General features: G+C 45.7%; 1 protein-coding gene across 32 annotated transcripts in view; it reads left to right on the forward strand.

Annotated features, from left to right (window-relative positions):
* The window catches only part of LOC105903130 (protein tyrosine phosphatase receptor type D), a 198,734-nt gene that overhangs the window by 150,632 nt on the left and 33,102 nt on the right, over positions 1 to 15,000 (forward strand). For 9 of the 32 annotated variants that reach the window (XM_031585469.2, XM_031585467.2, XM_031585470.2 and 6 more), the window contains 5 exons: positions 1,423 to 1,583; positions 3,879 to 3,899; positions 7,052 to 7,164; positions 10,640 to 10,681; positions 11,317 to 11,414. In XM_031585469.2, coding sequence (XP_031441329.1) covers positions 1,423 to 1,583; positions 3,879 to 3,899; positions 7,052 to 7,164; positions 10,640 to 10,681; positions 11,317 to 11,414 — 435 coding nt within the window. The remainder of the gene's footprint in view (positions 1 to 1,422; positions 1,584 to 3,878; positions 3,900 to 7,051; positions 7,165 to 10,639; positions 10,682 to 11,316; positions 11,415 to 15,000) is intronic. The other 23 variants (XM_031585478.2, XM_031585488.2, XM_031585492.2 and 20 more) reach the window with 5 other exon arrangements.

Consider the following 15,000-nt stretch of genomic DNA (forward strand, 5'->3'; position numbering starts at 1 on the left):
GCCACAGTGGGCCACTGGGCTGATAACAGGCAGCCAAGAAATCTTCAATTTAGCCCATGCACTGCACATCACCATCTATTCCTCCAAAACTCTCTGTCCCTCCCTCTCTCTCTCTGTATCTTTCTCCCACTCTCTTTCTCTCCCTCTCTCTCTATATATCTTCCCCCCTCTCTCTCTCTGTATCTTTCTCTCTCTCCATCTCTCTCTTTTTCTTTCTATCCCTCTCTCCTTTCTCTGTCCCTCTCTGTCACTCTCCTTTCTCTCTTCTTCTCACTACATCTTTCCTGCTCTCTCTCTCTCTTTGTCTTTCTCTGTCTTTTTCTCTCTGTACTTTTCATTCTCTATCTCTCCCTCCCTCTCTGTCTGTCCCTCTATCTCTATCTCTCCCTCCCTCTTTTTCTCTCCCTCTCTCTCTGTCTATCCCTCCCTCTACCTCTATTTCTCTCTCTCTCTCTCTCTATCCATCCATCTCTCTCCCTCCCTCTCTCCCTCTCTTTCTCTCTCTCCCTCCCTCTCTCTCCCTCCCTCCCTCTCTCTCTCTCTCTCTATCCATACCTCTCTCTCTCATCCCTCTCTCCCTCTCTTTCTCTCTCTCTCTCCCTCCCTCTCTCTCCCTCCCTCTCTCTCTCTCTCTCTCTCTCTCTCGGCAGCTGGTCTTTATCTCATTTTCCTCAGAACAGTGCAGGGGAACTCAATCAGGGTGCAGATGATAAACACACAGATGACTCCGAAACACAGACGAGTGTGACCGCTCCGCTCCGCTCCGCGCCGCGCCGCTCTGCTCCGTTATGAGACACCAGCGGCGAGAAATTACCATCGCCACCGCTCTCCCGTTCCCCCCTCATATTCCACTGAGAGCTCAAATCAGTCACAGCATGGTTCAGACGCTCCATTTTCCCCCAACAGACAAATGGACCTTTTTATTCGTTTTTCTGCCCACTCTTTTATTTTCAGTCTTCTGCCCCTATCTTTGTGTCCCCACATGATGTCTTGAATATGGCGTGTAGAATGACAATTAACATAACTTAAGGTCAGGTTCCGTTCGGTTTCCATTCCCTCTCTGTTCTCCTGTTGCTCAACTCAGAGACCAAAGTTTTAACACGAAGGTCAATGGTTCCCTTCCCAGGAGGCACACATACTGGTTCAATGTAACGTTCAATGTAAACTTTGCAATGAGCCGCACAAAAGAGACCGCCGAGTGAATCGACGGACATTTCCAGTTGCGGCTCAAATGAAGCAAACTGCTTGTATTCTCATGGCTCAGCCAGGTGTTAAGAACGGCAAGAGCGTGGATTCGATTCCCATGGAGGGCTATATCTGTACCCGCAAATCACTTTGGATAAAAACGTCTACTAAAAGAACAAATGGACGTGTCGTCAGTTTTATAGATTGTGTCTTAAATGTGAATGCTTGTTCCCTCAGACCATGTACTCGACCAGCCCTTACTCCGACCCTGTGGTGTCGGCCGACAACGACCCCCAGCCCATAATCGATGAAGAGGAGGGTCTGCTCTGGGTGGTGGGGCCTGTGCTCGCCGTGGTCTTCATCATCTGCATAGTCATCGCCATCCTGCTCTATAAGAGGTGAGGATATACACACACACACACACACACACACACACACACACACACACACACACACACACACCGCTTTAAATACTTACAGGGGGGAGCTGATCCAGAGCTCGAAAGAGACATGGTTTTGAGAACTCCAGACACACACTCATACACACACACTTAAACACACACACACATTCATACACACACAAGCACACACTCTCTAGCCCTTGTGGGGGAAAAAGCTGCTGCCTGTCACAACTCATTTGTCAAAAGCTCACTGAGCGATGCTGCATATCAGTGGGAGTGTGTGTATGAGAGTGTGTGTGAGAGTGTGTGTGTGCACGAGGAATAAACTGAAATGACCCCTACCACTCACCCCAGAGCGCCATGTCCCCTTGGCTCCTCACAGAACATACTAGAAGCCATTTCCCAGCTTCCTCAATCAGGGGCGTGGGTACGACTCATCTCCGTCTCACATTCGCACTCGTATTCTCTTCCCTCCTTTGATCACTCAAGCTCCTGACAGCCAGTGATCTCTTGTCTCATGGCTCTCTTGTGAGACGTCATAGCGTTGTGACAGTGAAGAGGTTTTGACAGGCAGTCCAAAAAAATCAAAACACAGATGATCATTTCAAGCAGCCCTAGGGTTTGAGTCAGGCACAGGCAGAGACACCCTTAAGCTGTCCTCAGAGGTCCTCTCAGCCCCAGGAAACAACATGGTCCTACCCACGTGTAGGTGTGTGTGTGTGTGTGTGTGTGTGTGTGTGTGTGTGTGTGTGTGTGTGTGTGTGTGTGTGTGTGTGTGTGGGGTGGGTGGTAATCCCATGGCAGATTTACACAGTAATCAGAGAGTCAATGCCATGGCCAAGCTCAGAGTTCCCAGTGCATAACTGTGACGTATTTCACCTGTCAAGGTCTGTGTTAGTTGTGATGAGACCCTGCCCTGTACCAGAGTACAGCCATTACTATGGACCAGTGCAGAGGCTGATAGATAGCAGATGAAACACAGTAGGAAAAATATGGAAATGCCTCTTATAAATGAAATGAACAAAAGCCCTTTACACAGCATCACTCTCTATCAGAGTCACAGCACACACAAACACATTAACGGTACTCTCAGAAATCCCTCTGCTTTCAACCACTGGCTGAAAAAAAAATGAAAGAGTTAAATGGACAGAAAACAAAATTGCTGTCCAGCATCTGTAGATATGGAATCCAGCATTCACACCTAATAAGAAAGAGGGGAGGGAGATATAGAGATGGAGAGAGAGAGAGAGAGAGAGCAAGAGAAAGGGAGAGAGAGAGAGAGAGCCTGGCTAATTCCCCTGCAGTCCATTATGCGTCTGGCTCGGGCGTGAGTCATTGGCTGGAACGCGTGGCGGAGGAAAGTGGATAATTGCGCCTCCATGGCGACCGAAGCATCGTCCTGATTGTCACCAGCAAGCTGAGGGCTTAATAGACTAAATGGCAGAGCTGTGTTTGCAGGAGGCTGGCTGCTGCCAGGTAAAACTCAAATAAAAGCTCTTTTTCTCGGTCTGTCTCTCTCCCTCGTCAAAGTTACCTTTATCTGCAATGACGGCTGCAAAAGAGTGGGTAATTTTATGCTTTTTGATGGTAGAATTTGAGTAATTATGTTTTAATGTTCTCTAAGATTAGATCACATTTGTTCTGTGAAAGAAACATTCATGTGAAACGATTTGAATATAAAACACAGAGGAGATCTGAGGCCCATTTTTGCTTGAGAGGAACGGAAAACTGCCTGGTTGGTTGCACATGTTACAGAATGACAGCGTTCTCCACTGAGGCAGAAACCCCAAGGTGGTGTAATCACACGTTTCATGTGGCGTTGTGATGCACGTCCGACCGCCAGTCAAACTAATGTGCGGATTACAGCCTTAACTACCGTGATGATGTCACTTAAACCGGCGTCAGTTAAACCACTGTCTCACACCAAGAGAAAAGGCGGCCACGCTTTTTTTGGATGGTCCCCAGTAGACTATCTACAAACGCTCAGATTATAAACAAACTATCTCTTGAAACTCTGTGAAGTACAATTCATGGTTAAGGTTAGGGTTAGGGGGTGGGTTTGGTTAAGGGGATCAATTGTTCAGTGAAAAATTAGAAAGATAACTTGAATTTCAACGAACCCTCTGTAAAGTCTCTGTAGACAGACTATCCAAATAAAGTGTGCCCAAATCCAGTGTTCCCTTTGGTAGACATGACGTATGCTTCAGACAGTGACGGTACACACATCGGTGACAGTGCACACATGGGTGACAGCTAATTTCAATGCTTTATCTTTCCTTTCTGTGCTCACTGTTGGAGCAGCAAACCGGACAGGTAAGAAAAGATAGGAAATAGTTCAAACCCTCCCCCTCCCTCCCCTCTCCTCTCTCACCCTCTCCTCCCCACACATACCCTCCCCTCCTCCTCTCCTCTCCTCCACTCCTCCACTCCTCTCCACCACTCCTCCACTCCCCTCCCCTCTCCTCTCACCCTCTCCTCCCCACACATACCCTCCCCTCCTCCCCTCCTCTCCTCCACTCCTCCACTCCTCTCCTCCACTCTCCTCCACTCCCCTCCCCTCTCCTCTCACCCTCTCCTCCACACACATACCCTCCCCTCCTCCCCTCCTCTCCTCCTCTCCTCCACTCTCCTCCACTCCTCTCCCCTCTCCTCTCTCACCCTCTCTCTCCACACATACCCTCCCACTCCCCCTCCAGTCAAGGCTGTTATCAATATTGTAGTTATATTTCTGTGCACCCTGCACTCCCAAACACCACAGAATGAATCTATTGTTGCTGTTGTTTTTTTCATCAATTGTTCTTATGCTATAATTGTGACAGTAAACATGGTGACACTAGAGTAGTGCGCAGAGGAGGTTTATTCCATCTTATGATAAACTTGAGATTGTCACACGGACAACTGTCCACTCGACATTATGAACGGTCATGCAGAAAGATGCTATGTACGGCTTAACATCACATTTGATTTGAACATGTATTTCTTTTTCTGAAAAGCAATGACATTAGATCTGAATGCTGATTTTATATATACATTTAAATATATATATATATATATATATATATATATATATATATATATATATGTGTGTGTGTATTATTTATTTATATATAAAATCAGCATTCAGATCTAATGTCCCTGCTTTTCAGTGTTGAATGCCTGGCTTTATTTCTGAGATTAAACATTCACATTTTTTTCAGTCTTGATATACATATACACTGTGCTATTGCATGACTTAACTGAGTGACCAAACCATACTAAATGACCCAACCATACTAAATGACCAAACCATACTACATGACCAAACCATACTACATGACCAAACCATACTACATGACATTCACATTCCCATTGCACATGCATGTACAGCTACACAGCTACACAGCTTATGATTCTTTTCTTCATTTCAAATTGCATTTGAGACATTAGTCATGTATCATTATCACCAAAGGGATCTATGGGTGTTTCTCAAAGTCAAGGATGCTTCCTTTGTAGGACGGGTCCTTCCGAGTCCTTCAAAGTCGGGTCCTTCAGAGGCTAAGCAAGACTCCTTCAGAGGCTAGGCAAGACGCCTTCAGAGGCTAGGCAAGACGCCTTGCTAGCATTTGGAGAACAAACAATGGAATAGTCTAGAGAGTGTGCAGGTGTGCATCATTGAAAAGGTCCTGCCTTCAAATTCCACTTCTTTTTTAAAAAGCTCTGGTACGTGCGCATAGGATTATGGGCGCTTTAAGAATGCAGAGGATACTCCAACTACCTCTCCAAGTTCTCTGAACGAAGGACTCGGTCCTTGGTAGAATTCGAAGGATCCTAGACATCGGAACAGTCCTTTGGCGGGATCCGATGACGTAGCATCCCTGAAACACAGCCATCAAAGATCCTTCTGTGACTTTGAGAAACACCCTGTTTTTCCCACGGTATGACTGCCCTCCTAGGCCAGGAGCTCAGTGTGCAGCGGTGCTGATCACCTATTTCATCTGTGCCTGTCCAGTCTTGCCTGCACCTCAAGGCACCCCTGCTGTTTCTCATTGATCTGAGAATGTCACCCTCTGTCATTTAAGTGAACTTGTCCCATCTATACAACACTCACACACGTACCTATGAAGAAATAGACACACTTACACACTGAAACTCTCTCACACACACACACATACAGTACTCTTGCAAGCAGAGGCATGTGCACACAAACTAAAATACACACACACACACACACACACACACACACACAGACTCTCTCTATCACACACACACACACACTCTCACACTCACAAGCTCACACACATGGTTCTTGTTGTGTGGTGTGGCCGCATGTGGCTTCATCTCCAGAGCTGGACCTTCTCCAGCCTCCCCCTGTGAACTCACACACACACACACACACACACTCACACACACACACACACACACACACACACACACACACACACACACACACACTTGTGGCTACATCTCCATAGCTGGACCATCTCCAGCTTCCCCCTGTGGACTCTCACCCCGTTTGGTCTCATCTTGTCTCTACACCTCACAGACTTTCACTCGCATGATCTCATGATCCCAAGGCTGTGGTTTCTATGGTTTATTTCTCCTGTGATCTGATCAGATCTGTGACGCAGAAAGCCCGAGGCCAAGTGGAGGCTTTGCTAAGCAGACTCATCAGCATCCCGTTTGTTGTTTTTCACATTACTGAAGAGATGTGTTGGTGTTTCTCCAAACCCACTGCTCTCTCAGCTTTTCATCACTTTTGTCCTCATGCACGTTCCAGTTCAAAGGTCAATCGAGTCTTTTACTGAAAATCACAAGCCGTAAATGCACACTGAGTAAAAGATAATCCATGGTCAGTAATGAACTGGATGACTCCACAAAATGTCCTAGTGTAGTGTGTATTAGTGTGAAGCTGTGTAATCGTGTTACGTTTAGTGAGTCAACCGAGGCCTCCCCCGTTAAAAGTTCCTGGAATTCATCTTAGTGGATATTTAAGCTTACATCAATCCTACGATGTAAATCAGGTAGTATAGGGATATCAAAAGCCTATGGATTAGTTATGTATCGGAAGATAATCTGCAGGTATAATTATTTCTCCCGTAATCTATAAATCTTATCAAAAGTAAATTCATGAGGCTGCTCTGGAGGAGAGCAGAAAGACGATTGGTCGGAGATAGGAGGTATTACAGTTTCAAATTCTGCTTACAGAGCAACTAATCTCACACCCATGTACCTGCATGCAGTGAACATGCGCTTTGGTAGGCTGGGTAAGTTATAGAAGAGAGGCCGTTTGCATTAGAATGTCAAAGACTGGTGACATGAGTAATGAGTGATAGCTATGAGCGATAGTGACAAACACTGTAACACACACACACACACACACACACACCAACAGACAGACACACATAGAGGTCATATTGAGAATGTCTGACTACCGCTACCCAAACGCTCCACACTGTTGACTGTCCACACTTGCCTCCTCTCCACAGGAAACGTGCCGAGTCGGAAGCCAGGAAAGGAAGCCTGCCGCACAGCAAGGAGATGCCCTCGCACCACCCCACAGACCCCGTTGAGCTACGGAGGCTCAACTTCCAAACGCCAGGTGAACAGCGCCTGTTTCCTGTGTCACATTCATGTGGGCACAGTATTCTGTGAGAACCTCAGATCACAATGCCACGGCGGACTTAGCCTTGTGCAGGCGTTTCGTGATCTGTGATGTGCATTGTTCTCCTCCACACCGCGCACATTCAGTCTTGTTATGTTGTTATGGGGTGAGTATGATTTAAACCTGCTTGGCACCATATGTTTTTGCAGGTGTAGTGTTAAAGTCCGTTTGTATTGGATTCTTACACTTGGACAGGAGGATACAGTCAATACCTACAACTCAAGAGCTTGATCTCCTCACACACGACTAAAGAGATATAGATAAAAAGAATCTTAAAAAAATATATTTTAAGAGAAATAAAGAGATGCATGTATTGCAGAATCAGGAGCTAGAAGAACTAGAGCAAAAGGAAGATATCATTCTAAATCATCAGGTAAATTGCAGTGAGGCTATTCAGGTTAAAATGAAGGGCGAGCGGATGCTACCTGTAAGCATATCATAATTTCTCCCGGGGGAGACTAACCCCCAAACCATATGGGGCCTCCCTTTCAGATATGCTGACGCTGCACACCTGAGTACAAGGTTGACATTGCTCAAGGTGCCGTTATTGCCAAGACATTTAGAGTCGGTGTTCGCAAAGTCAGAGAAGCTGTTGGACATGCCCTTCCGACACAGAAACCAGGTGGATAGTGACAAACGCTCCTCGTGGTCGATTCTGTCTCTCTGAGCACAGATGGTGGAGACAGTGAATGCCGTACATCTCTCTAGATATCGATATCCCATTTTGTGATGTCAGGAACGTAAGGTTGAGTTCAGAGGACCATCGGGTGGAGAAAGGCAAATTGTTCATTGTGGTCACCTTCTGGGGACTTAACACCTCCACCAAATATGTTTGGTGATTCCACGACCAAAATGTTGAGTCGAGGGAAAGCAACAGTTCCTCGGTGTTCATGCCTGGATAGAGGAGGTGTTACATATGTACATCCCTTTGGTCTTGTTGTCAATATGCCTTTAAAGTTTTTGTCCTAAAGACTAGGGCTGAACGATTAATTGCATTTGCGATTTAATCGCGATATGATAGAACGCGATTTTCTAACCGCAACGTTCGCGATTAAAAACGTGATCTTAAAAAAAAAGAAAAATTATATATTTTTTTTTTTAAGATGGAAAATGTTGCCAAGTGTTTAAAAAGTGCATGCCTTGTGTTTATTCTTACAATGACTTTGTTAAAATTACTTAAATGCACAGTGGCAAAGCCACCGATTTGTTGTTCTTGATTCTGTAATAAGCAGTTAAATAAAAAATGTAATTGTGGGAAATAATATTTTACACTAAATGTATCTAATATTATGTTGGTCATCTTGAAATCATTCATTACGATTTGTTGGGAAAAAAATTAGGATAAAACAAAAAAATCGCATATTAAATCGCAATCGCAATATTTGGGGGAAAAATCGCAATTAGATTATTTCCCCAAATCGTTCAGCCCTACTAAAGACATGAAAATAACACCCCCAGAAACCTTGAATATTATTTATATATAATACTTTTCAAATAGTTCGAAATAAAAAAATAAATTAGCACTTTGTAGGGAGAATAGAACTTCTAGGAGCAGGACAGGACATTCCCAGTGTCTCAGAGGACAGGCTACACTGTGTGAACTGTTAGGAAGGAGGAAAAGGAAGGAATTAGCAAAAGAAAGAAAAAAAAGACGGACAAGCTGCTGCTGTAAACGTGTCAGCTGCCCTCGACCTTTACCACCCGCCGTCGGTGGAGAGAATCAGCCGCTCCTGACCTGGCATCACCATCCTGGCTCTTTTCCCCTCTTTTTCTCCTTTTTCTCTTCTCCTTTTTGTGGGAAATGACAGCAGTCACAGCCCATTTGTCCTCTGGATGAGAGCGGCTTTGCCGTAGACCTCCGCTTTCATGCTTTACCCGTGTTTTCCTGCGTGCGCTCGCTGGCACCGCCGACGGTGACAGGTGGTCGGGGGAAGGGGGACAATCAGCTCCATGACGACAGCCGTATTTTTCAGGTCAGCCATTGCAAGTGGACAGAATGGCCGCCCTGCTGGTGTTGCCTCGGCCCTCTTCTCCTCTCCTCTCAACTCCTCTCCTCTCCTCTCCTCTCCAAAGACGAGTGCACGGCCCGATCTGTTCACCAGCTTTGTCCCACGGCTGGCTGGGCCTTCGCTTTTGAGTGGTATTACTTGCACGGCGCCCAGAAGCACTCTATGAGCCATTCCCGTTGGAACTCATCGCTTCATACACCTGGATATTCACCTGGTTCCTCGCCTAATGTTGGCGATTGACTCTCAGGAGTGGCACATTGTACCCCTCCAAAGGGCGCTAGAGAAATGTAAAACATCTTTGAGTCCATTAACATCCTTCGTTTCAGTGGCGCTACATTGATATCCACTTCTTCTCGCCCTCCTCCTCCTCCTAAGTCTCCATCGACCCAGCCGAACCATCACTCCTCTCCTCTCCTCTCATCTTGAGGGTGCTTGATGCTTGCATGGCGCAGCGCAGCTGGACTCGACGGATGGCACTTTCATTGTCACCGATGTTGGAAATGGACCTTGAGTGGACAGAGATAGGGGCACTTGTGTGCTCTCTCCCGCCCGCCCACCGCCCACCCACCCCCACCTCGCCTTTTCCATTAGCTAATGCCCACTTTTGTCAGCAGTGGCGCAGATGAAAGACTATTAGCCACACACTGGGACACCTCCCCCCACTCTTAACCCCTTGAAACATGGAGAGGCAGAGCCAGAGTTGCCTCTCCACTATGTGAATGTCCCTAACCCTGCTAGGAGTGAAACGAACTAACTTTTGTCTCTGCAAAATGAAGAACTCCTCGGTTTGTCAAGAGGAAACGGTCCAAGTCTTTGTTTCCTGTCTGCACTTTAGTTGCCAAACCCCCCATTTTAATCTCTCAAGCCCATCTCAGGGCACAGGGTCAGTCAGGCACAAGTGCCCTTCAATTGAATTCGGTTACTGGATGGGGTAGAAGCCCGCTGAACATCACTGCGTTTACCCAGCAGGAAGTGAGGAAGTGTACTCGGCTGTGATGAGGGGGTGCAAACCATGATTTTCAGTGTCTGTGTTGATGCCATTTTGTGTTTGTGTGTGTGTGTGTGTGTGTGTGTGTGTGTGTGATATGACCTTGCCTTGCCTTCAGCATTTGTCCGTTCTGTCTGTGACCAAAAAAAAGACAAAACAAAAGAAAAAAAACAAAACACTTAATGCTTGTTTGCTTTTATAGTGTGTATGCATGGACATTTGCTTTAGCATTTAGCCTTTAGCATGAAACCGTGTTGTTCTACTAACCAACATCACTAGTTAATAGCTCCCAATATATCTCCACACTTAGCTCATGCTAGTCAGGCCTTCCTTGTTTCTAGAGAGGTCACCACATTGCTTCGACGTCTGCGGCATTTATTATTTACCCGCCCCTCCTCCCTGATTTCTTTCACAGGTTCAAGCCTCTGCGGTTACCCCAGTAACCTCCATTTGTCAAGTTAGTTGGTCTTGTTTATGCATTCACCACCATCTTTCTCTCTGCCGTTTCCTACTCTGGATTTTTTTTTTTTGAATCGCTTCTTTTTATTTTTGGGCATCTTTTTAGTCAACTTTCACAACCATTTACAATAGTGGGCTTTAAATGTAATGCCATGGCAGGAGGATGAACTGATGATAACTGTAGACCCATGTCATTACTCAAAGCAGTCAACAACATCCGCATTCAGCTAGTTTAGTTGTTTTGTTTGTTTCGTAATTCATGTTGTTCTCTGGCTCTAACCATGCTAACTCTTCGCCGTCGCTTTCTGTGTGAATAACACACTCTTCTCTCACACTTCTCAGGAGTGCACTGTTGGGAGAGTGAGCTCAATGACCAATGTCATTGGCTTCCGTGTCCATACCTCCTCCTCTGTCTCCTCTTCTCCCTCTCCTCCTCCTCCTCTTCCTCCCACCTCCTTACGAGCATGCTACTGCTTTGAGTGGACAAACTGGCCTGAAATAAAAACTCTCTTTGTCACGTTCTTTCCATTTCCTCTGACACACATCTTTCAGAGATTCAGAGTCTATATTCTGCTCCGTGTCACACCTACATACAGCTAACTCTTTGCATCATCGTCGTTATCTCGTCCGCAGGTATGGCCAACCACCCACCCATCCCCATTCTGGACCTGGCCGACCACCTGGAGCGCCTCAAAGCCAACGACAACCTCAAGTTCTCCCAGGAGTACGAGGTATGGCGAAAACACCCGCGAGTCTATGAAAACCTTCACATGTTTCTGTGCTTGTAAACTGCGTAGGTGTTGTATCTGACAAGGTGTTGAATTTCTTTAGCGGAATACAGTATGGTTTGCAATTTCATACACGCACTGGTGAGCCTACAGGAGCAGAAACATTGATTTTGTTCTTAGAGAGACACATAAAAGAAAGAAGAAAAAAAACAGTCTGCATCATACGCTGTTCTCTTGTCATTCAACATCGGCGCGACAGCTCACAAGGGCTTAAAAGTGTAGTTCCCAGAATCCCCGGGGGCCCAGCCCAAATCTGCAGAATTGCCTAATGTGCCTAAAGCTCCAGCCTCGGTTGTGTAATGGGGTTTTTCAGGTAGCCATTAATCTGCCTGTGGCTGAAGGGGACGCGCTTGCTTTACAGCCGCACATTGGCCTAAATTTGAAGAAACCCGCCGCACAACGCAAGACACAGGGTCAGCGAGAGCGTATGCTTTTGATAGGAGTGAGCCGTTGGTATGACATCATTTTCTTTCTTCTTTTTTTTTCTCTCTCTTTTGTGACCGCTTTGTTTCTTCTTTCAGTGCTCAGTCCGCTCCGTTCTGAGGACCATATTAAACAGGCATCAATAGATGGATTAGCTGGAGAGACGGTGCCAGGCAGACTAAACAAATGGGTGCAGCTGGGTCACTAGAGAGAGGGAGAGAGGGAAGAGAGGAGAGAGTGTGAGACTGAGAATGGGATGGAGAGCAAAAGTGAGGACTGGGTGTGTGTGTGTGTGTGTGTGTTAGAGAGAAGAAAATGGAGGAGAGACGTGATAGAGAGAAAAAGGAAAGGGTGAGAGAGTGTGTCGGAGTGAGAGAGAGAGAGACCATTACTGAATACAGAGAGAGAGAGAGTGAGAGAGATGGGCAGAAGAGAGAGAATGAAGGAGAGAGAGAATACAAGAGAGAGGGAGAATAAACGGGAGAGAGGGAGGGAGGGAGAGTGTGACACGAGAGTGTGACCCCTCCCCAGAGGGACGGTGCGCCAGGGGACTGCGGTCTGGCCTCCTCCTTTGTGCCTCCTCTCCGAAAATATGAGGTCATGCGGTGGCTCGCCGCCAAGCAGACCTGGCAGTTATTGCAGCTTAAAGCCATGGAATTGTAATTCCGAGCCCTTTTTTCCCCCCTCTCTTTCCTGAGAAAAGGGAAAGTAATTTTAGGAGCACAATGAAAAAAAAAAAAGAAGACGACGAAAAAAAACCCGAAGCCTCGTATTTCATTACGGTCAATGTAGTGACCCACTGTTTCAACATATTTGGATGAAAATACAGTGGCTTAACTAAATATTTACTCTCAAATGGTCTGGCCATGTGACATGGGGAGATTAAAATGAGGTGAAAAAGTCATCGTTATGAGTTATGAGCCCGGTCGGACCAAATGTGTTTGACGAGCTATGATCGTATCCTTCATATGCAGCATATGACCATAGTTGTGACTCACACAGAGAGCCTCAGCCACGAGACTGTGGTCAGCTTGTGATCTCGGCCCGTCGTTATCTTTTTACGGATACCTCGCATCACCGCGTGAGACGGAAGCGGCTGTTTTAAGCAATGCGCTTGTGCTTTTCGCACGGCAGTTGGCACGACTCGGCGTCTCGGTGATAAAATAGGCGGAAAAAAAGAGATGTCACATGCGCTGATCGTGCGCCAGGCCTGCTAAAGACTTCAGCATGTGTGGAGGAAGCTTTAATATCCTCATGACCTGTGGACAGGAATGATAGTTATTTGGCACGACGCACGGGTCATGGTGTTGGTTTTGCTGGCTGAAGGGATTTTTTCGCTCTGGCTTGCCTCGATTGGCCTGGACCGTGGCTGCAGAAAACCACACCCCTTAATTGCTCACAAGCTTAAATGCAAAAGCCTCACTAAAATTCACAGAGTTTAAAGATAGATTATGTGTGTGTGCGTGTGTGTGTGTGTGCGTGTGTTACTCTAAAACTAGCCAGACATCGTTGTCCTTTATTGACTCAGCTTAATGATGGAGAAGGGAGTGAAGGGGAATAACATGATTCACCTACGTATATAGTTGGGGTCCAGAGCTGTTCTTACAGCCATTTATGCAAGTTAAACATCCCAGTTAAGGTCCTCGTGTGATTCTTGTGCCTTCAGGCAAACTGTTTGCTTACAAGAGAAAGAGAGGGTGTTTTCAGATTGAAGAGCTACGTTTGAAATTCAACATATCTGGCTGTCTGTCTAGTTTTTCTTTCTTCTGTCTCTGTCAAAAATAAATAAATAAATAAAAACAGGATGGCTGTCTAAGGCTTATGGCTCCAATTTTGAGCTATTGTATGATTGTCTGAAAACTGTAATTTGAAAATTGTCAACCCAGAGAGTTTGCTTGCGGGCCGATGCATATCACCCTTTCATTTCCAAACGACACTGAAGATGCGGAATCATTTTATTATTAAAGTAAATGGGAAAAATGTGCTCAAGTCGAATAAGACTGCGGGTCAGGTCATGCTAAGCACAAAACATCTTTTCACTCTCCTCCTTCCCATTTGACTGTTTCATTCTCTCTTTCGGTCCTCCATTCTTTCTTCCTTTCTCTCTCTCACACGCGCAGACACACACACACACACTCACTGTGTGTGTTTTAGTTAACCTGTTTTCCCTGTTGGCATGAATCTCTGGGGGAACCAGGACAAATTGTTCTTAAAAAGATGACAGACTTAAATGCGTTCAACAAAGAAGAGTCTAATTTGCAATAGTTTTGCATGCAGTGTAATTTTTCAGGCTGTGAGTATCTTACCTTCATAACATGCTATTATGTAATCCCTGCCACAGGCACACACACACACACACACACACACACACACAGGACAGCTACGCTTTTTAGTTTGTTTCAAGCTTTAGTGAATCACAGGACCGTATAAAATGAATAAACAGTCCAGAGAAGAGAAAAACTAAAAAAACAGAAGAGAAATCTGTGCAGGAACAGCTAAAAACAGTCCAACTCACTGCTACAGAGTTCAGCTTGAAGGTTGGGTCTGCCATATGTTCTCAAAGTGTATGTGCTTGTGAATTTAGTGGAATAATATTTGTAAAAGTTACCTGAGGAAGGCCTTTGAAAAGGGCTCTGAGGGAATTGAATGGCACTTGGGTAAGTGGGGGGACTCCAGAGCCTGAGAAATGCCACAGTCACCATAAAGTCTCCTTGCCAGTCTCCTTCTTAAAAATAGAGTTTCATATTTTTATTTCAAAGGAATTTTCATACAGGGCAATTCTCATACAAGCGTGCTGATCGCAAATTGTGGACTATTCAACACCTTGAAACAGTTTCTATATTGCCCGACCAACTCGTATTTTCCCATAAAGTCATTAGCCGATATTAAACAACAAAGACGTCCTCCAAAAAATGAATGCCTCTGTTGAGTGACTGTGCCTGCCTGATGTTGACTGAAAATTCAGAGTGAAACAAGAGAAATGTTAGCATTCATTCTAACTCATGCTTAAAAGAAGGCTCAGTAGCACTGACAGAAAAGCTGTGGATCCGTGGATTCCTCCCCAGCTACCGTAGACGTTTTCAGACATGTCCCGGCTTCGTGTGCA

The sequence above is a fragment of the Clupea harengus genome, chromosome 18, assembly GCF_900700415.2.
Source record: "Clupea harengus chromosome 18, Ch_v2.0.2, whole genome shotgun sequence".
Lineage (NCBI taxonomy): Eukaryota > Metazoa > Chordata > Actinopteri > Clupeiformes > Clupeidae > Clupea > Clupea harengus.